Raw genomic sequence first — 23,900 nt, 5'->3', positions numbered from 1 at the left:
CACAGAATGTGACAAAGTTGGCTCTTTGAATTACAGGTACAGCTCATTTTTACCAGCTGAGAGCAACATGAAATAAAGTGTCTTGCTCAAAGACATAATATACCACCTTATGACCATGAGCCAAATAGCCTAACCACTAAGCCATACACCTTTGTTATGTGACTTACTGCTTTTTCAAATATACAAAAGACTACGTATACACTACAACACACATATGCATGCCACTATGTACACAACAACACATACACAATTACACATACTTGCACACACACAACTATCCATGCACTACACTACAAATACAAGTACATACGAGGGTTGGCAACAGGTAGGGCATGCAGCCATAAAAATATGCTTCAATGAATTTAGTCCAACCCATACAAATATGGAAAAGTGGACATTAAAATGAAGATAATGATGACACATATTTGTATGTCCAGATTTAGCACAGCTGCTCAAATGGTCACTGCTCTTTGCCACTACATACTCCTTGGAATTGAAAATTCTATGGAAGTAATTATAACAAATATAACATCTTTATTAAACATATTTATAAATAAAACTTGTTTGATTCATAATACAAGAGATCAAATAAAATAATCTTTGCTAAAAAAAAAGTCTGGCAGTTTTTCAATTCAGTTTTTCAATCTTGCTTTTTTAAAGAGATTATGAACAGCAACCTTCAGGGCTGGCCAAAGTAGAAAGATGTTCTTTTTATACCATGCTCTGAAAAGGAGAAATGTATACCAATAAAATTATTTAAAACAGGAATTAATTTTTTTTATAAAGCTGTTAACATTTGTATTTCAGAAAGCAGTTAACATGAAAGAATATCAACATTTTTTTCAACCTAAATCCCACTTCTTGTCTTTAAACCCCTTTGTCTAGCTTTCAAGATTATCCACAAAGTTAGGGTCCCACACTGTTCTACAAGTTACTAACACTAGAAGTGATAAATCAATGTACTAAACAATGAATAGTTTAATATCATTTAAGCAATGCCCCTGATATGAAGTACAATATGGTATAGCACCCACATCAGTGGCAGGTTGTACAAATGAGAGTAAGTCACCCCTTCTGTCTATAGACTGGATGGCACTTTGGACAAGTGCTAGGAACCCCTTAGCACTCCCATGCCAGGGATACAGAGAAGTTGTCAGTAGCAGGTTGTTGGACCAATGGCTTGAAGGTTATTGTGACCAAGTGGAAGATCTATAACATTAAACAAAGGTTAGGCATCAACTAGCAAGGAAGCTACTACTGTGGGACAGCCTAATTGTCAACCATGCTTGTTGCACTCTTGTACACCACTTGGTACCCAGTGTAGAGACCAGAGAGGCAGTCCATTGGGGGAACAATATCAACTGCCTTCACTCACTGTCCAAAAGTGATTTTCTCAGCTCCTGCCAAACTGTCCAATGCACGCCAGAATGGAAAATGGATGTTAAATAATGATGATGATGATAAACTAGCAAAAAGGCAACAATATTAGCATTTGATATGTAGCTTCTCTTGGGCTCATGACCACTACATCTTGAAGGCCATGCTTTCACATTCCAAGAGGAGAAAGTTACAAAATATCTTATGAACAAATCAAACAGCAAAGCCTTTAAAAATACACAAATGTCAATCAAGTCAGTCTTTTGTGGACAACATAACACCAGTTGCCAAAATTTTCATCAAGATACTATACTTCCCATCATAATATGATGATGTTGCTAAAATAATATACAAAGCCATCTTCCAATTAAAACTGCCCAGAGGTTTGTATACACAATAGCACTACTACTGAATACATGTATACACATCAATAAGAAATATTGGTGGCACATTCCCATCAAAACTTCTATCAAGTGCAAGCATAAGTCTTGACACAGTCACGGAGATAGGTTGCCCTGCAGATGTGATCATCTCTTCCAAAATCATTGAGAAGAATACTTATGAACAACTGTTTGGAAACCCTGATTATAAATTTACATTCATACCAATAATCATTGATACACTCAGTTATGTTAGTAAATGGGAGAAGCTAAGATTTGCAAACAAAGAAAGTGAATGGATAATAAACATTTATAGACAATCTGCTAAATGGGAAAGTAAAAATATTGCAAGAGTTTCTCTAAATTTGATACATAAAAACCATCATTATTGTTATCCCAACACTAATTGATGTAACAATTGTTTCTTTGTTAGAAGCCAGTTCCCTCCTTCTAGAAAGGAGACTAACAAATATAATTCTGTTGTGTCTGGGGAGAGTCATTTTCTTTTTGTGCCTTATAATGTAACACACTCACCGGTAAAATTTCCACTTATTTCTTATTTTTATTTTCCAAAAATTTTCGTTGCGTCTTACAACCTTTTCAAGAGTCAAGACTATTGAAAAGGTTGCAAGAAATAAGTGGTAGTTTTACCGGTGAGTGTGTTACATTATAAGGCACAAAAAGACAATGACTCACCCCAGACACAACAGAATATGCTTCAACACACGAACTCATATAAAGAATCTTGCAAACCAAAGATGGTACTAGATGCAAGTTATCTCACTTGTCTATGACTTCAAGGTGTTTTTAACACCAGGCGCATTGATAAGAATATATTTTCTTATGCCTATAAGCACAGCCTGCTCACAAACTAGCAAAACACATACCTTATATATGTGTGTTTGATATTGTTTATGTCCCTCAAGCTGCTTTTAATCCACATTTGAACTAACAAAGATGTTATATAACACTCAATAATAATCTAAGCAGAAATAAAATATTAAACTAACCTGTGATATTTCAAATTATTCTGATAATTTTCTTCCAGGAACTGTTTATAAAACACAGCCATTTCTTCAGGAGACAAACTTTTCTTATTTTTGTTGTCAGAATCTATTTGCTTTTTCCTTTCTAATTCCATGTGAATAAACTGAGCTTTTCTCTGAAAGAAATTTTATATAAATTGGCTAAGTTTTTGTATGAATATCTCACAAGAAAAAAAGTGATGGGAAGCAACATAGAAAGGGTGAATCTTTGTAGAGATAAAGTGAATCAGTGGATACTGTATTGTGTCTGCAGCAAATGTTTTATTGAGTCTCAAAGTGGATCTTTTAATTCTTATTCCACTTAGCTACAGACAATAGATCACAATAAATACCAAGTTTTTGGAGACATTAACTGTTGAACTTTAGAAATTTCCCTAGAGAATTATATCATTCACTCACCTCTCTCTCTTCCCTTCACCCTTTTCAAACCAAGCCGGGCTCATGGGTCCAGTTTCCCGGTTTCTATGGTGTATGTGTTCCCCCCAGCTCAACGGAACACCAGTCCATTGCAGCATTACTCAAGAAACAGGAAGAAAGAGTGAGAGAAAGTTGGGGCGAAAGAGTACAACATGGATCGCCACCACTCCCTGCCGGAGCCTCGTGGAGCTTTAGGTGTTTTCGCTCAATAAACACACAACGCACGGTCTGGGAATCGAAACTGCAATCCTCCGACCGCGAGTCCACTGCCCTAACCACTGGGACATTGCACCTCCACATCACTCACTTACCAAAAACAAATAATTCGCTCTTAAACATCAAAGTTTTTTAAAAGAGTGAATTTTATCAGATATCTTATATCTTTTCTTATATCTTTGACTTGTTTCAGCCATTGGACAGTGGCCATGCTGGAGCATAACCATGACAGTCTAGTCAAACAAATTGATCCCAGTACTTATATTTTTTTAAACCTGGTACTTATTCTACTGGTCTCTTTTTGCTGAACTGCTAAGTTATGGAGACATAAACAAACCAATATCAATTGTTAAACAGTGGTAGAGTCAAACAGAAACATATATCTACCTTCATTAAATCATTTCAAATACAATAATACCATCACTGTTGAGGAAGATTTGGCTGCTATTTCTAGTAGGTTGAGCAACTGCATAGCTGACCTGTCACTGACTGGCACTTCATCAGTTACAACAAGGGTTCAAGTTGATCCGATCAATGGAACAATCTGCTCATGAGATTAACATGCAACTGGCTGAGTACTCCACAGACATGCATACCTTTAACATAGTTCTCAGAGAAATTCAGTGTAAAACAGAATTTGACAAGGCTGACCCTTTGAAATACAGGTACTACTCATTTTTGCCAGCTCAGTGAACCAGAGCAACATGAAAATAAAGTGTCTTGCTCAAGGACACAACACATCACCAGGAATCAAACTCAAAACCTTACAACCATGAGCCAATTTACCGCAACCACTGAGGTATGTGCCTTCACAATATAGTTGTATGCAATTTTGTTTGAGTGTAATGTAACTTATATATTAGCAGGAGAAGGTGGGGGTGAGATACTTGTCAACATTGAAGGGAAGACAGATAACAAGACAAAACTATCTAAAATCTATAAATGGAAAATAACTGTGTTAGGCAACTTAGATAAGATATATTAGATCACTGGACAACCATTGCTTGTTGTTGCAAACGGTTACATCCACACAAAAAGAGAAAAAGAAGAAAAATAACATTTGTACTAGTAATAGTCAAACTTAAGTATGACTGCGCTTATTCCACATCTATATATATAAAACTCAACTTGTGTGTCTGTATGTTTAACTTCCCAGCACATCTCCTCCTAGCCAACAAATCGTAGAACCACCAAAAATGGGTCACTTAAAGTTTAGGCGAATGAAAATTGAACTGTGCTATTTCTGTTCTGAAATTCATCTCGCAAGTGCAAAAATCGATAATGTGTTTGTTTAGGCCTTATCCCATGCATTGAATAGTGAACTTTACTGTCAGCTGTTTGACGTGAACTGTGTTCACCACGCGTGCAAGCATGCGTAAATTGCATGAAAAATAAAAAATCAAGATATAAACATTGTAGAAATTCGGCAAAGAAATGAATTTTCAGGATGTAGCCAGGAGAAGGCTAACTCTTCCTTCCGTAGAAGAAAAAATTCAAATCAGACCATGTTAACACCAAAAATTATTTACATCAAAAAGGTGCCTTTTTTCTATGCAAATCCCTATTTTTTACGATGTATTTCACTTAAAGAGAATAACAAGCTACATACTGCCAAATTTTTACTTTTCAAAAATTCCAATTCTAAAGGGTCTAAACAAACCACAACGCCGGGAGATACTGCTAGTTTAAATATAAAATGCAATACTTTACCTTAAAAAATGTGATATTTTGTCTTGTCCAGAAGTCATGATTAAAGGTTTGTAAATCAACTTTCTTCAGTCTCAAGTCTTTCTCTACATTTGATTCATCGGGAGGGACATAAAAGTGGGTAGGGCGTAAGTTGGAGTTTCCATCAGGTGGGCCAATCCAGTCTCGAGTGATAGATTTAGGAGGAGAAGATGAAAGTTTAAATATTTCTTTCTTCTAAAAAAATATAAAAGAAATTGATGGAGCTTTATTAGAACAATGAAAAAAAGTACAGAATGTGACAAACAGTCACATAATATTGGTTTTAAATTTTGGCATCAAGGTCAACAATTTCGGGGGAAGAGGTGAGTCGATTACATCAATCCCTGCATTCAACTGGTACCTATTTCATCAAACCCAAAAGGATGAAAGTAAAGTCGACCTCAGCAGAATTTGAACTCAGAAAGTAAAGATGGATCAAATGATGCTAAGCATTTCGCCCAGCATGGAAACAATTCTGCCAGCTCACCGCCTTAAAAATTACTTAATATTTGATGAAGTTCGTTTAAAACTGTTGAACTTTTGGGTAAATATGTTAAAGAGTTAAGATAATCATTGACACTTATTTCTCAGAATCTGGATATAACCGTGAAGACACACTAATGAAAATTATTGATAAACTACGATATTAGAACAAACCGACATATCCATCGGTTGATTTTGTACATAGAAAAGATAAATGTTCTGCCTCGAATTAGAGACAATCAACTCCGTCAAAAGTTGAATCTGTGCAAAGGGAGATAAGTAGTTCAAGTTACATGTGCGACGTAAATGAAAACAATATTGAACGTGCAAGATACACTTCTATTTATTAACAGAGGAAATTATTCGATGATGAAATAAAGAATGAAATTGTATGTGCATTTCTACATTTATTTTCCCATATCAACACAGATCGTACAACTTTTGCAAATCTAAAGAGTTGCCTTTTGCTGGACCAAATATGATGGATATTTTCAGCTAGTGTAACGATGACAAGAAGTATTATCCAATAGCTTTTATAAGTTCTGATCATAATTAGATGGGGAGTTAGCTTGTCCTCTAATCTCAGAATTATAAGACACTGAACATTTTAGTTGGCAACACAGAACTTCCTATAATGTTCTCACCTAAATTTTATTAAGCATTTTTAGAAAGACATTAAACTAGGAGGCCCCGATCTCCATAGATAATACCTTTCGAGACATGTGATGTATTTCTTAAGAAAGTCCTTAGTATCTTTTAACGAATGTAAGTGGCATAAATTGTCACGGAGAATGTGAAACTGGAAGATGCAAGGGACATAACTCGTGCTTTTTTTTTGTTTTGGTATTTTATTTGTAATATTCTTGATATGAATTCCTGTTATATAGGGGGGGTCATTACGCCAATAATACTAAATACACACACAGTGCATGTATTTATTGTTATTGGTATAATGACCCTTCCAAGAAACAGGTCTTGATTTTTTCCCACTCATTTAAGATATTGTTGTTACCTGTTCATCGCCATTTCATTTTGCTTAACACAAACTAAAAAAAAAAAAATTAAACACCATTTATAACAGACGAGGAACTCATGTAAATTTATACAGACTGTTAAATACTTTGAAAACTGTGTATGGTGTTTACACTACTCGACAATATCAGGACTAAGATAGATATTTCTATATTTATGCTTTCATCAGGCTTTTGATTTCATTAATAAGTTTCAAGTACCCTGTACACACTATAAAGTGGTTGACATTCGGAAGGGCATCCAGCCATAGAAACCATGCCAAAGCTGACACTGGGGCTTGATGCAACCCTGTGACTTGCCAAATCCAATCAAAATGTCCAATCCATGTTTGATGATGATGATACCAAAATTTGTGTATTGTTGTTTAATGTCTACTGCAGTGGTTCCCAAACTTTTTAGAGTCGCGACCCACTATTTATCACACCAGTTTATGACGACCCACTTATAAGTCTTGAACTATCTTGATAGACAGCAGTTAATCAAAGCTAATGTATAATTTTATAACTTTTTGCGCCCCACTAAGATTCTGTTTGCGAACCATCTGTGGGTCGCGACTCATAGTTTGGGAACCACTGGTCTACAGCATTAGGTCCAATATATAGAAAGAAAATTAATCTAGGTTGAGATTATAGTTGTTAGAAAATACTTGAACCACTCAATCCAAAACTTAAGCTTCTGTAACACATTCAGGAGAGTTCATTGGAATGTTAAAATTGTCCTGTCAAGCTGACTTGTTCTTTTGAACGATCATAATAAAATACAAGATATCTTTTAACTAATTCAAGAGAAGTTGTGGAAGAGAGAGACCCAAGAAGAAACAGGATGCAGTATTGAAGGCCAATCTCAAAACGCTGAACCTTACTAAGGAGATGACAGAGGACTGAGATTTGTGGCATACTGTTGTACTCAAAAAGAACCACCCAACACAACAGTATTGCGATCCTAAAATGAAGGTGCCACATAAAAAGTACTGGTGATGGTGACATGTAAAAAGCACCCAGTACACTCTGTAAAGTGGTCAATGTTAGGAAGGGCATCCAGCTATAGAAACCAAGCCAAAACAGTCTGTGGAACCTGGTGGTGGCCTTTAGCTTTGCCAGTTCCTGTGAAGCCATCCAACCCATGCCAGCATGGAAAACAGACATTAAATGACAATGATGATGATGAAAAGAAACATGCATATCATCAGTAACAAGACTTAAATGTGAACCTCAAAGATTTAAGGGATATACCTGTTTTATGTAATAAACTATAGATTATCTATTGAATTCAGAGCCAGCACTGTAAGTTACTCAGTTTTGTATATGAATATGTCTAAGTAAAAAATGTGATCAAAAACAGAAAAAAGAGGTGAGTGTACATGGATATTTCAAAAGATATTGCTCTCTCATCAACACTGCTTAATCTCATCTGATTATTTCAACTCCCTTTATTACATCTGTGACACCCTACCAAACAGCTGACCCTTTGGAATTCATTCTAGAACATCATTAATTACCATTTCAATATATACAGACGTATGACCAACCTATGTTAAATGATGATGCATTTAAGGACAATTCATTCCAAAAAATTTCAACCAAGTCCAACAGTTAACACTCCAAATATTATCAATATAAGATAAATGTATGTAATACAAACAATCTCATAACAGAAATAGTAGATAGAAGATAACAAGTATAAAGAAAAATTAAATATTCTTTTCTACTCTAGGCATAAGGCTCGAAATTTCTGGGGAGGGAGCCAGTCGATTAGATTGACTCCAGTACACAACTGGTACTTAATTTATCGACCCCTAAAGGATGAAAGGCAAAGTCGACCTCAGCGAATGTAAAGACAGACGAAATACCTATTTCTTTACTGCCCACAAGGGGCTACACACAGAGGGGACAAACAAGGACAGACAAACGGATTAAGTCGATGATATCAACCCCAGTGCGTAACTGGTACTTAATTTATCGACCCTGAAAGGATGAAAGGCAAAGTCGACCTTGTAGAATTTGAACTCAGAACATAACGGCAGACGAAATACCGCTCAGCATTTCGCCCGGTGTGCTAACATATCTGCCAGCACGCCGCCTTAGAAAAATTAAATATTAAAAATTCACAGACCATTCATAACTTTGACTCCCATGAAGATATAAATGCTAAAGGATAATATAAATATGACATGATATTTAACATTTCGTTTTTGGATTTGGTTTGCAAGATTATTTATATGAGTTCATGTGTTGAAGCATATTCTGTTGTGTCTGGGAAGAGTCATTTTCTTTTTGTGCCTTATAATGTAACACACTCACCGGTGACTGTGTTACATTATAAGGCACAAAAAGAAAATGACTCTCCCCAAACATGACAGAACATGATATTTAACATAAAAAATGTATAAAATGAAGAGTGAATAGATTAATTTTTTTTTAAATTTACTTAAACTGATGGTAAGTTTCAATCTCCGTTACATGTTATTAAAGGGAAATAACTGAGCATAGTTTCTGGCCAATTAAACTATATTAAACTGGGTAATTAAACTATAAAAAAGCATGTTAAGAATTTAAATGGAAAATTATAAATTGAAAGGAAGAGAAGCCATTTTTTCTAAATCTCTATGGAAAACTACTTTCTTCTGCAGAATTTTCTGTTACTGAGTAGATTTAGATTCAAACCTGACTGCAGTAGCCCATTCCTTTGAAAAGTCCAAAATATTTTTTAAAAAAACCATTATTAGAGAACTAATTCCCACCTGATTCAATATCTAAGATAAGGTGATGCATTTTCACAGTTTGTGAGCTCATTTAAGATCCATAAGATCCTTCTCCAGTTTTACATACATATACACACACACAATCTTTTATTTGTTTCAGCCATTTGGGTGTGGCCATGCTGGGGCACCACTCACACACACACACGCAGTGTGGCTGTGTGGTAAGAAGCTTGCTTCCCAACCACAAGCTTCTGGATTCAGTCCCACTGCATAGCATCTTGGGCAAGTGTCTTCTACTACAGCCTCGGGCTGACCAAAGTCTTGTGAGTGAATTTGGTAGATGGAAACTGAAAGAAGCCCATCATATATACATAACCACTACGCCATATGCCCATGGGCATATGGCGTAGTGGTTAAGCGCGCAGGCTACTAACCCCAAGATTCTGAGTTCGATTCCAGGCAGTGACCTAAATAATAATAATAATAATAACAACAACAACATCGAAAAATACCTTAGGAATGAGAACCCAGTTTTGAAATTTCTCCAAGACACTTGATAAAGGCTGAAGGGTAAATCAGCCAAAACGTGTTAACAGCAAACAAGATGAGGACAAATATCCGTCAATTGTAAATAATTTAAATAATGTACATAATTCCTCATCTCTTAAATATAGAACGGTATATATATATTTATATGTGTGTGTGTGTGCGTTTGACCCCACACACACACACCATCAACAACCGATGTTGGTGTATTTACGTCCCTGAAACTTAGCGGTTCGGCAAAAATGAATGATAGAATAAGTACTATGCTTACAAAGAATAAGTCCTGGTGTCAATTTCTTCGACTAAAGGTCGTGCTCCAGCATGGCCACAGTCAAATGACTGAAACAAAAGAATATATGTGTGTGTGTGTGTTTCTTTTAATTTTGGTCCTCTTCCTCAGTTTTGTCCTTGTTGCATGGGTTTAGCCTTTTCCTAATAAAACTACTTCAAGTCATCAAGGGACAGTCCCATGCTTCTCAATCAAGTTCTTTATGCCTTTTTCACTCACCTCCAGAAGAAGTTATCTAAATTGTCTAAATATGCAATTTTCTTGGCTACAGGCTCAGCCACAGAAGAGATAACATGAGGCTCCAACACTCTGCAAGAAGGGTTCAAGAACTTAAATAGAAAGTTCTCTCTTGAGGATTTAACAGTTGAACATAGTTTGTGGAATGGTGTAATGCTTGTTCTGAAACCCTTTTAATATCAAATCAGCAAAGTCACTTCAAAGCCCTAAATAGATGCTTTGCATACTTTCTGCTAATGGATGGATTATGGTAGATATTGGTATTGGAAGGTAGGGTAATGGGGTTAGATAAAATCAAACATATACGACTGGCACCCATGGCAACCTTCCTTCATTGGACACTAAACTCTGTTGGAGCAAGTGAAATCGAAATTGAACCAAATTCGATGACTACCACCTGAGCCAGTGGAGCACTAACAGCTCCATCCGAGCGGGACCACTGCCAGAGCAGCTGTCTGGCTTCCGTACCGGTAGCATGTAAAAAGCACCATTTGAGCATGATCGTTACCAGCGTCACCTTACTGGTACGTGAACAAAACGTTCAAGCGGTCATTGTCAGTGCTGCTGAACTGACTCCTGTGCAGGTGGCACGTAAAAAACACCATTTGAGCGTGGCCGTCGCCTGTACTGCCAAACTGGCCCTTGTGCCGGTGGCATGTAAAAGCATTCACTACACTCTTGGAGTGGTTGGCATTAGAAAGGGCATCCAGCTGCAGAAACTCTGCCAGATCAGATGGGGCCTGGTGCAACCATCTGGTTCACCAGTCCTCAGTCAAATTGTCCAACCCATGCTAGCATGGAAAGTGGACATTAATGATGATGATATGGCATTTGATCCATGAGATTAGGATTAGGAAGGTATGGTGTAATACTGTCCCTAACAAGGACTTTCATAGGAAGACCCTTCTCTTTGAAATAGTTACATAAACATTAATAAACAAACAGTAATCAAGTTCTTAGGAATCCAAACCTTCTAAATTGCAAGCCCAGTAAATACCAAGCCTGTTCTTGTTTATATTCTTTTATGTGCCAGTGACACATAAAAGGCACCTGTGCCAGTGGCACATAAGAGATACCCAGTACATTCTCTGGAGTGGTTGGCATTAAGAAGGGCATCCAGCTGTAGAAACCAAGCCAAAACAGATTGGAGCCTGGTGCAGCTCTCCAGCTTACCAATTCCAGTCAAGCCATCTAACCCATGCCAGCATGGAAAACAAATGCCAGATGATGATGATGATGATAAAACCCAGAGGTTTACTTCAAATACCTTATGGTTTGGTACAGAAAAAGTAATATTACGCTATCCTTCACTGGCAAATGTCCTGACAATCAGGTTTCTTCCTCTGTGATGTAAATCTTGAAAGACATTTTTCAAAATAAGCTAATCTCATCACAAAAAAAAAAAATAATAAACTGTGGACAACAGAAATTACTCTTCTTCAGAAGCTCGTGATATTTTTCTGCAGTGACTTTGCCTAATTTGGGAGCTTTGCTGCCTCACAATCCTGTCAATACCCAAACAATTGTTTAAAAGATTCAAACCAACTCATGCTTCATTAGATTCTGTAGACTTTACATCCCTATCATCACAGATACTAAGAGTATCTCTCACAAGGGGCTTGAAAGGAAAATTAGCTTTTCTTCCAAGTAAATACTTCACTCACTCAATCACCATGAAATTAAGTTTCTTTAATCCAAACTCTTAACTTATTTTCCATCTCATCAGTAAACAAGGCATTAATATTATTAAGTTTGCAGAAGGTGATGAAGTGACAGAATTGTTAGCATGCTGGACAAAATGCTTAGCAGCATTCTGTCCATCTTTACATTCTGAGTTCAAATTCCAAAAAGGTTGACTTTGCATTTCATCCTTTTGGGGTTGATAAAATAAGTACCAGTTGAACAATGGACTTATCTAATCGACTTATTCCTGCCCCCGAAATTGCTGGCCTTGTGCCAAAGTTTGAAATTATTACTAAGTTAGCATATAATTTTGGCCACCAATATACTTAACTTTTTTTTACCCCACAAAATCTCAAAATTCGACCAATCTCTGTTCCATGCTATGATCACTTAAAAAGATGCTACTTTCTCTCTAAAAACCAATCTTTTTATTGTTCTTTTGTGAAGGTTTTTACCTTTGATGTGGTGAATTAGGAAAAAAGTATATCACAGCAACAATGATTTTCATAAACTGTCCCTTGAAAATGATTCCACAAATTTTGTCTCAAATTAAATTAAACCTAAATGACACAGCAAAATTTGAGGGAATGCATGGTAAATTGCTGCTTTTTTGTATACTAAGATGAAATGACAATTCTCCTAGTGATTGTTTAAACCACACACAAACACACACACGTGTGTGTATGCATGTCACTTCTATTTTTTAATTATTATAAATCTTCCACTGAAGAGGGAGCCGGTTTCCAACAAAGATACAAGGCTCCATCTTTGGGATGTAGTTAACACAGACAAATTTACATTTTGAAACTAGAGAAAAGTCTTGCAATCTTTTCACTGTTCCACTCACAGATTGGACTTGTACGAATCAGCTGGTCAATTTCTCTTTCTGAAAATCCCAGCTTATCCAGATTCTCCTGCATTCATACATGCATAAAGGAGAATCTATTAATTGTATTGAAGGCCTTTTTTCAGATCGACAAAAAAAACCTGATATAAATCCAGACCCTGTTCCACACACTTCTCCTGAAGCTGTCTAGCTGAGAAGATCACATCAGCAGTGCTGCATCCCATGCGAAAGCCAAATTGACTTTCTAGAAGAACATAATGTGCAATGTGCTTCAGCAGACGATCCAGAAGTACTTTGCATGCAAATGTGTATCTTATGTATGCAGTGCGTTTTTATATTTTCGTTCACTTTCGGTTTGACATTTAATTAAAACAATATGAACAAAGGGAAATAATTCAGCTTTCTTTACACTTCCACACACAAAATTCGCCTGAGAGGACTCCGAGCTTAACCCTACAATACATTAGATTATGTTAATTTTGTACAGAAATCATGTGTTGGCAGGATTTTATTTGTTACCATGATTTTGTTTGCTGTTCATTACCAAAGGATCTGTGTATTTGCATTTAATAAAAAGTACACAAACTCGATGTACTTTTACGCCAGCCAGCCAGCGTACGAACAAGTCAATGAGGAGGATACTAGTATGGGGTCACTAGACCTTCTATAAACAGCAGCCTATTTCTATTTCAAATCATACCCTACCAATTTAAAGATGGGCATAACTTCGGTATAAGTACCGGATACATTTCAAGAAAGTGTTTTTTTTTTATATATGGGGGGTTAGGGTTAGGGTTTGTGTCAGGGGTGGGAGAAAAGTGTTTCTGTTATCTTCAGAAATGTAAACAAAGTCACGTGTGTACTTATACCGAAGGATCGCCTAAAGATGATAGAGGATACATTGAATAATGTTATCGTAAACTTGTCAAAGATGGAATGCTTTTAGTCACAGGCTCGCACGATCGAAGTTTAACTGGAGTTGAATGACAGCGACCTATCCACAGACTGGTCGATAACAGAGCTTCTACACCGTCGCTCGACTGGCTAGAAATAATAGCCAAATCATGCTACTGTCTTAAAAGGAGGGAATGTAGTCTAAAATCCGTCTAAATGGTAACATAACAGCTCCAGGGTCTTGGAGGTTTGTTTAGTAATTACTGGTCTAGAGCTAAACAACAATAAAATCGTACAGCACTATGTCCTACTGAGAGTGCATTATCTTTGTGGTTAGGGGTGCTAGTTTCATAAATATCAAGGTCGTAGGTTCGATTCTTGCACCGGGCGGTGCGTTGCCTTTGAACAACTAACATGATTGCCTCCCTTACCAACAGAATACAATTCGTTTTTCTCTTTTTCATTTTACTATGTATTTTTTTCTCTTGTAAATACATTTTTTGAAAATATATTCTTTAATTTGAAATGACATAATATTTTTTATAAGATGTTGTAGTTTATCTCTCTACATTAAGCTTTCCCTCCGTCAAGTTATAAAACCAGAGAAACTATTTCCCAATCCACTTTTTAGAATGTTTTGTTGACAACCAGATCGAACAAAACTAAAAAGTATTCCAGCCGTGACCAGTACCTCTTATGTTTAGGTGTGTGTCTGTGAGAGAGAGAGAGATCTTTTGCTTGAGGGACAGAAATGCGGGATTGAAAACGAAATAAAACGAAACCGGTGATGTAGAAACATGCTAATTCTATTTCATCTTGGCTGATCACATTATCCAATATATACTTTCCTAATTACTGTAAGGTAGGATTTGGCTGCTATTATTAGCAGGCAGGTGGACCGTGGAGAAATTCCCTCTAAACAGGTTTTTTAAGATTTTCATTTATGTTGTGCGTTTTGTGTCAGCCACTTCTTTAAATGTACTTTGAATAATGTCAAGTATATGCGTGTATATGTATGAAGTATATATGTATGTACGTGTGTATGTATGTATATGTGTGTGTATGTATGTGTTCACTTCAAACTTTACAGTCTTTTGACATAATCTCAGTTTAAGTCGTTCCAGTTCTGCTTGGTTGTCCTTCAATACTCAACGTGTAACAATAACATTTATTTTTCTCCTTTAATTAAACTACAAGTAGTTAATTACTGCTAATTGAAGGTACCCTCCCATAAAGAAGGGGGAATTGACACAAAAAAAAATTACATTTATATGTTTAAAGCTATTCAAACCGAAATACTGACAACAAAATTGTTGTTAACATTGATGAGACTTATGAAAATTATCGCATACAGTGCTCAGGTGCACCACATCTAATTATTAAGATTTCTAGTAAAAAGGTTTTAATCATCTTATTCCAGTCTTGAAAATAAATAAAATTAAAAATTAAAGACTTTTCCCTTACCTTTTGTTGTTTTAGGAATCGTTTAAATTGATTATTTCGAGGAATAATAAGAAAATCACCTCCAGAAAATCTCCGACAAATCGCTAACATTTTACCATTTTGAAAGTCGCTGAAACGAAGTTGGTCGATTAGAAAACATAATAATCACTTCAAAAGACGGAGTTTCGGAATAATTATTTCTGTCTCACGGGAAAGGAAAAAAAGTAGTGAATTGATGGAGTAAAATTGAAAATTTAGAGGTAAAGTTATAAATTCCGTTGAATGAAATAGAAACAGAAAGATACAAAAATGAAGGGGAGAAAAAAATTCCCAATTTCTCGGTGTTTTTCTTCCCCATGAGGTTGAGATAGGAGTTACCAAACACCGCCTTTTGAAATAGAGTATTGGTATTATTGATCTGAATGATTAATTGATTGACAGACAGACAGATAGATAGATAGCGGCAGATTTGTCCATTTCCCTTTGGTTGTTGTATTTTTAACACCGAGGTCGCAATTTTGACCGCTACGGCCATCCACCGCCCAGCTAAAAGAAAAGCAGCTTTTCGAAATTTTCGTTTCCCCCATCTTTATATTTTTTTCTCTAGGATTCCACCTGAGAAATACTGAAATTATTTTTCTGGAAAAAATTATACTTTACAAAATTTCAATTTTTCTTCAAATCGCCCCCTACTTCTCTGCCGGCATTCGGAAATAACCCAGCCCGCAACGTCTTCCAGATGTTTTCTAACTCGTTCTCACATGCGTGCATTGCTGGTGAACCAACCGAAGAAACGAAAGAAGCCTCTATGTGGTCGTTCATTGTGTTAGATATAACAGCTAAATCCATAAATAATTTTTTTCTCCAAATTTATATTTCCCAAGTCACATCTTTGATCAGTTTTCAGAATATAAAAACCCGCCCCACAGATGTACGGAATGCATTGGCACAGTTCTTCCAATTCCCCAGCGAAATATTAAGTTTTTTTTTCTTTTTCCTCCTCACCTTTTTTTATTAACGAGTAGGCAAAATAGTGTCTCCATCAATATAATTCATTTCTTTCTCATGGTACTGCTCGAGTTTAAAAATTCCAAATCATCTTCATTCATTGAAACGTGACAATTTGTTCGCCGAATTGGCAATCGGTACATGCTACCCTATATGAAGTGGCTATCCTTCCTAAGGGAGGCACATGGCCTAGTGGCTAGAGCAGCGGAATTGCAGTCGAGAGATCGCGGGTTCGAATCTCAGACTGGACGATGTGTGTGTTTATGAGCAAAACACTTAAGTTCCACGTGATTCTGGTAGAAGGTAATGGCGAATGTCTGCTGACTCTTTCACCACAACTTTCTCTCACTCTTTCATCCTGCATCCAGCAGCTCAACTGGGACGGACTGCCGTCCTGTCCAGGTAGGGAACCTATACTCCAATGAAACTGGCCCTTATGAGCCAGGCATGTCTCAAGAAGGAACGAACAACATCCTTCCTGCAAGTAAAACTGTATTAGCCCTTTATCAACCTGTAGCTGCTATCACACCCGTTTTCCCACCTGGCTGTAATGAAATTTCAATTTACTGACTCTTGCTATATAATGTAGAATCATGATATAATGTGGAATCGTAATCTCCATAATTTTTCCATGAGGGATTCTTAAAAAAAGAGTTTGGGGTTGAGATAACATTTTGTGAAGTGTTTTGGGACTGTCACTGGAAAAGGCTGCGATTTTTTTATAAAACTTATTAAACACACACACAAAACACTGTCATTGCTATGAACGATAAAATATTGAGAAACTTTAATCCTTTAGCATTCATTTTATTCTATCAAATGTAATGCTTATTTATTAACATTATTTCAAATTAATCATGTATTTTCTTGTGGCTTCAAGATTTCAAAGATGCAGTTGTATATCTTTAGAATGACATTGTATAGTACGCATGAGTGGCTGTGTGGTAAGTAGCTTGCTAACCAACCACATGGTTCCGGGTTCAGTCCCACTGCGTGGCATCTTGGGCAAGTGTCTTCTGCTATAGCCCCAGGCCGACCAATGCCTTGTGAGTGGATTTGGAAGACGGAAACTGAAAGAAGCCTGTTGTATATATGTATATATATATATGTGTGTGTGTGTGTTTGTTCCCCTAGCATTGCTTGACAACCGATGCTGGTGTGTTTACGTCCCCGTTACTGAGTTTACTAGTACTGAGGATGACAGTGTATCGGTGTGGCGGCAGATGGCAAAAGAATTCCATGGTTAACCAAGAGGTTAAAAATGCCTTCTAAACAAAGAAAGTGACTTACAAAGTTTGTCATAGAAGCAAGTTTCCTTTTTTGTATAGGCAGGATAAGTTGTAGCAGAGAGTAAAAGCACCTAAGGCTAAGTCATGGGAAGACTCTGGAGTCAAGCTGGGCTCTGGCTTTAAATTGGCCAATTAAGTATTCTGGTAGATCATCTGCCAATTTTGTAACAAGAAGCTCTCTTCCATACTTGCCATTAAGAACTTAGCTGGGTTCTTCTCTCTACAGCGAAGAGTATCTTTGGGAAGTGGAGAGAATATTTTGCTGATCTCCTAAATCCAGTCACATTAAAATCTGGTGGACTCAAGGTGCTGTCTAGTAAGTAAAGACTAACCTCAGTATGACTGAAGTCATAAAGGCGATTAAAGCACTCAAGTGTAGCAAGGCTACTGAAGAAAATGAAATTCGACCCGAGATGTTAAAAGATTTAAATAGAAATATTTTCTGGCTGCTTCATGTATGCCAAGTGGCTTGGACATCTGGAAAGACATTAAAGCAATGGCAATCCATGGTGATAGTCTCAATTTTTAAAAATGGAGATGAGAGAGTACTTTAATTATAAAGGAGTCTTCTTGCTGAGCCTTCCTAGTAAAGTACACGCTAGGTATCTGGAAAAGAGATATAGGGAAACTGTCAAGTTCAAGCTTGCTGAAGAACAATGTAGCTTCCATCCTGGATGCAATACAACCAACCACATACCCATTTTATGATAGGACTTTGAGAAATTGTGGGAATATTGCCAAGAAGTATATACTTGCTTTGTAGACTTTAAAAGGTCATATGACTGCATATTGCTGAGAGTTTTGCAGGAGTTTGGGACTAATGGGCAACTTCATGTTCCCATAAAGTCCCTAAGCAAATGCCCAGATATTTGTGTTTGGCTAAATGGTGCCAAGTTGAAACTTTTCAATGTGGATATTGGACTTCACCAGGGTTGTATATTGTTACCTTTCCTTTTTGTAAATTTTATGAATTAGATTGACAGTATTATTAGTATCCTGAATATGCCCCCTTCTCTTGTTGTTTCTACAGCCAAAGGTTTAATTGGAGTTGGCACTACAGTATACATGATTGCAATATGATACCTATATGGCAGAGGAAAAACCCTATCAAAGATCTGGAAGAAGATCTTGGGGATGTTAGTTTTCACACAACCAGAGAAAAGTAGGCTGTACTATATTACATGTTTTTGTCTCCACTTTGTTTCACTACAGGTGTGTGTATTTCTCTCAGGATTGTCATGTGCCCTTGTTTTGCTTCTGGTATGGTTTGATTCAGTATTCCAGGTTGATCTAGATTTGGTCCCAGAGTTACACTAGCCTCTCCTGGTTCCCCTCTTACCATTCCTAAAGTTTGTACAGTGCCTATAGGCGTGGTTGGTTATCCTTGTGGGGTTCATGTTATCCTCAGGGCAAATGGAGCCATAATAGTCCTTAGGGGAATCCCTCAAGTACCCCATGAGATATGGCAGCACCCAGAAGGTGCAAGTTTTGCTAAACATCATGCTTGTATTCACATAACTCCTGTATTCCTTCAGGACTTAAAGCTTGAAAGAAATGAAGCTAGCATGCTCTGCCGGATGAGTAATGTCAATTTGCATGTAAGTCAGAGTGTAAATGTGTTGATAGAAAAAAGAAACTGAACAAAAGAAGCATCAAATGTAGTGTGTGAGAGAGAAGACCACATTGTCATGGGCATGTAATGCACATGAATGAGGACAGATGCATGAAGTAGTGTTAGTCATTAAATGTGGATGGAATCTGCAGAAGAAGGAAACCCAGGAAGATGTGGGACAAAGTAGTAAAAAAATGATCTTCAGATGTTGAGCTTCATTGAGGAGACAACAAAGGATTGAGATTATTGGCAATTTGCTGTGCTTGAGAAAACCTGTCCATCTGAATGAAAATGAGGTTCAAAATAAGGTGGCGAACTGGCAGAAACGTTAGCATGCCAGTCGAAATGCGTAGCCCTATTTCATCTGCCGTTGTGTTCTGAGTTCAAATTCTGCCGAGGTTGACTTTGCCTTTCATCCTTTCAGGGTCGATAAATTAAGTACCAGTTACGCACTGGGGTCGATGTAATCGACTTAATCCGTTTGTCCCCTCTGTGTTTAGCCCCTTGTGGGTAGTAAAGAAAAAAAATGAGGTTCAAAAAGCATGTTGTTCATGTCTATTCCCCTCTCCCTCGCAACTCATTTCCTAACACCCTCCACCTGTGTTTACCACCTGCTGTATTCCCTTCCCCTTTGTCTTCCACTCTCATGAACTCACCTGCTCACAGTTTCTACCTGATGAATCTCTCTCCCTCACAACTCATCTTGCTAACACTCTTCCCTCTATCTGTGTTCACCCGTCTTTCTCTTTCTTGCACTTTCATGAACTTTCCTGCCTTCTCTCCCTATTCAATCCTCTGTACCCCTCCCTGTAACTTGAGGATGCATCCCAACATATTTTCAATATCTTCTCCCTCTCTCTCTCTCTATCTCTCTCACTCCTTTTCCTTTTCCAACTGAGGTAGCTATGTATCCCCTCTACTACAAAACTCTATTTCTTTCCCCTCAATCACGCTTTAACCTCTCTTTACCTCCCTCAATACTATTTACCCACAGTTGAAGAATCATGCCTTGCAAGTTACTTGGTGATCTCACTTAAAAAGCATCCAGTACACTCAGTAAGGTGATTGGCATTAGGAAAGGGATTCCACCTGTTGAAACTAGCACTGGCTCACCTGTTCCCGTCAAACTGTCCAACCCATACCAGCAAGGAAAATGGATGTTAAATGATGATAATGATGATGATGATGATAATGAATAAACTTAATGCTTGGTAAACTTACATCTATATGAATAGGCATGTATCATCATCATCTTCATCATCATCAACATTTTATGTCTGTTTTCTATGCTGGCATGAGTTGGACAGCTTGACAGGAACTGACCAGGTTAAGAGTCACACCAGGTTCCATAGTTTGTCTCAGTTTTGTTGCTACAGCTGGATGCCCTTCATAAAACCAACCACTTTACAGAGTGTACTGGGTGCTTTGTACATGGCACCATAACCAGTGCTTTTTGTGTGGAACCAGCACCAGTACTTTTCACATGGCACCAGCACCCCACAACAATGCTTTTTATATGGCACTTTGGTTTTAGGATACCAATTCTGTTGCGGTGCGCAGGTCTTCTTGAGTTGTGCAATACATATCCTGGTCCTTTGTTATCTTCATCATCAGGCTCAGCATTTTGAGACTGGCCTTATGTATCATACATTTTAGTTGCATAAAGAAGTGCTGATCACTTAAAGTGAAGGGAAGTTGTGGAAGAAAGAGACTCAGGAAGACATGGGATGAAGTATTGAAGGTCAATCTCAAAACACTGAGCTTTACAAAGTAGATGTCAAAAGATTGAGACATGTGGCGCATTGCTACACTCAAGAAGACCTGCCCACCACAACAGATTTGAGATCCTACAACCAAGGTGCCATGTAAAAAGCATTGGTGTGGGTGCTGGTGCCATGTAGAAATCACTGGTGTTGGTGTCACATAAAAAGCGCCTGGTACACTTTGTGAAGTGGTTGGTATTAGGAAGGGCATCCAACTGCAGAAACCGAGCCAAGACTGACTATGAAACCTGGTGTGGCCATTGGCTTTGCCTGTTCCTGTCAAGTTGTCCAACCCAAGCCAGCATGGAAAATGGATATTAAATGTTGATGATGATGATGATGTACTTGTATACGTTGCTCATATATAAGCATGCCACAGGCCACTCCAAGTTATTCTCATGGCTCAATTTTGTTTGACTTATGCAAATTCCCAAGGCTATGAATGTATCCTATTCTTTTTATATGTATGACTAAGTGCTTTGGCCTTTCATGATAAAGTAGGTCATATGTGCATGTATGGTGGGTGTTTGCTTCCTTGTCTTAATATAAAAACTGAGCTTCACTGTCATACATGCAATGTTTATCATTTTCAAGCTTCTGTGAAAACATGTTTGACTACAGGGAAATATTACCTTGCTTGGAAACTGATGAGAGTTGGCAACAGGAAGGGTATCCAACCTTACACAATCTGCCAAAAAACAAATTTTGTCAGAATGATGCAAGCACAAGAAAGTGGATGGTAAAATGATAATGATGATGATGACCACTAGCATAGCTGGTGGGGGCGGCGGTAGGGGCAGTTTGCCCTAAGTGACACTTTTTAAGAGTTACCACTTTTGGGTCTGCTGTAAGCAATATGTGTATTTTGTGGGGTCCAGGGGCAGCAAATGGAAGGGCCCCCCGGGTGGCACACACTCTAGCTATGCTAGTGACGATGACTCAGGGTTCTTATCATCCATCATCAAAAAGTACTGCTTAGTGTCCATTGACTATTTAATTGAATATATATATATTGAAAAAAGAGTCAAGGTAGAAAATGCTAAAATAATTTTATAAAAAACATTTCATAAAAAATATTATAAAATTATTTTAGCATTTTCTACCTTGACTCTTTTTTTCCATATATATCAACTCATGTGTTCCTTTTCAACCTTCTACATATATGTGTGTGTGTATACATACACACACAACACACACACACACACACACACATATATATATATATATATATATATATATATATATATATATATATATTATATATATATATATATATATATATGTTGGGTTGATGCATAGTTATTGTGGCTTTTTTTCAACAAATTTTATTCAACAATAACAATTATGATATTTAACAAAAACATCTTTAAATGACAATCTGATTGTCTGCCAAGTAAATGGGAAGCAGTAATTGAAGTAGATGGTGAATATGCTCCAGAATAATCATTTAAAGATGTTTTTGTTACATGTTTTTATTGCTTTTGTTGAATAAAATTTGTTGAAAAAAAGCCATAATAATTATGCACCAACACAATATATTTGAAAAAATGAGTAGAGATGTTTTTTTTGGAGATAATTTCTATTTTTATCCCCAAAAAGCCATCTCTACTCATTCTTTCAAATATATAATACTGTACCTAGAACTTTCTTATTATTATTCTACTATGTGTGTGTTTAACCAATAACAGGCATTTTTATATAACCACACAAATCAAACACATGGATTTAATGAAACTGACCTGATTAAAATACATATAAAAAATATGTTGATTTAATTTGGAGATGAGGTAAATATTCAGTTGCATCTTAGGCAACCCCACTAGTGTCAATGACATGAAAAAGGGCTTTCATCCTTTTAGGGTTGATAAATTAAGTACCAGTGAGATTCTGGGGTCGATGTAATTGACTAGTCCCCTCTCCCAAAATTACAGGCTTTGTGCCCATAGTAGAAAGGATTATGTTGTTATCATCATCATTGTTTAATGTCTGATTTCCATGTTGGTATGGATTGGACGGTTTGACAAGAGCTGTCCAGACACCACTTGTCCATTTTGGCATGGTTTCTTCAGCTGCATGCCCTTCCTAATGCCAACCACTTTACAAAATGTGCTGGGTGTTTTTTACATGCCACTGATACAGGTGCGTTCATGTCACACCAGCACAAATGCATTTTATGTGTCACTGGCACCTGCAAGGCAAAGACCTCTTGGCTGAGAGAGAGAGAGAGTGGGGGGGGGGAGTATGGCCATAAATGACATGCCTGTATGTATGGATGACTGTGATTGTACTTAGCCTGACATGTCTTCTCAAGTATAGCAAATCACCTCAAGTCCCGGTCCCTTGTCATCTCCTCAGTGAGGCCCAGCATTTTGTCCCACATCTTTCTGGGTCTACATCTTCCACAGGTTCCCTCCACAATTACAGATCAGCACTTCTTTAATCAACTGTCCTCATCCATACACATCACTTGACTATACAGCACAGTCTTCTCTCTTGCACACAACATCTGATGCCTCTTATACCCAGTTTTCCTCTTAACCCGTTTGATACCAACCTGGCTGAAACCGGCTCTGGCTTTGTAGTACAAATGTCTTGTTTTTCACAAGTTTTGAATTAAATCTTCCATGAAACCTTAGTCACAATTTATGTTCCTAACACTAGCTTAATGATAACTAAGTTATTTTACTAAATTCTTTGGTATATTTAAAATTAATTGAAAGAAACACAGAGCATCTCAACAGAAATATGGTAACAAAAGGGTTAAATCATTTACACTGTCATATGTGCAGATTGACATTACCCATCCAGCAGATTATGCTGGCTTCATTTCTTTGAAGCCTTTGCAAGTATTCATAGCTCATGTTTCACTGCTTTTGTGTAAACTAAATAAAATATTTCAAATTATTTGT

At 37.1% G+C, this 23,900-nt stretch overlaps 1 protein-coding gene across 3 annotated transcripts; it reads right to left on the bottom strand.

The window, feature by feature from the left end:
- Nucleotides 1-514: 514 nt before the first annotated feature.
- LOC115217432 (cytochrome c oxidase assembly factor 8) lies at nt 515-16,119 on the bottom strand. Of its 3 annotated transcripts, none has more exons than XM_029787130.2 (5): nt 15,341-16,119; nt 13,644-13,646; nt 5,147-5,359; nt 2,768-2,919; nt 515-723 (listed from the first exon to the last, which is right to left on the bottom strand). In XM_029787130.2, the coding sequence occupies exons 1-5, from the start codon at nt 15,428-15,430 to the stop codon at nt 633-635; spliced, it is 549 nt and encodes a 182-aa protein (XP_029642990.1). In that variant the 5' UTR covers nt 15,431-16,119; the 3' UTR covers nt 515-632. The 3 variants fall into 3 exon arrangements, with proteins under 3 accessions (XP_029642990.1, XP_036363563.1, XP_029642991.1); XM_036507670.1 differs by lacking the exon at nt 13,644-13,646 and adding an exon at nt 9,297-9,302 and having other exon boundaries at nt 15,341-16,118; XM_029787131.2 differs by lacking the exon at nt 13,644-13,646 and having other exon boundaries at nt 15,341-16,111.
- Nucleotides 16,120-23,900: the final 7,781 nt, after the last annotated feature.

This window comes from Octopus sinensis, linkage group LG11 (assembly GCF_006345805.1).
Source record: "Octopus sinensis linkage group LG11, ASM634580v1, whole genome shotgun sequence".
Lineage (NCBI taxonomy): Eukaryota > Metazoa > Mollusca > Cephalopoda > Octopoda > Octopodidae > Octopus > Octopus sinensis.
Note: the sequence above shows the minus strand (reverse complement) of the source record. Positions and strands in the feature narration are given on the sequence as shown.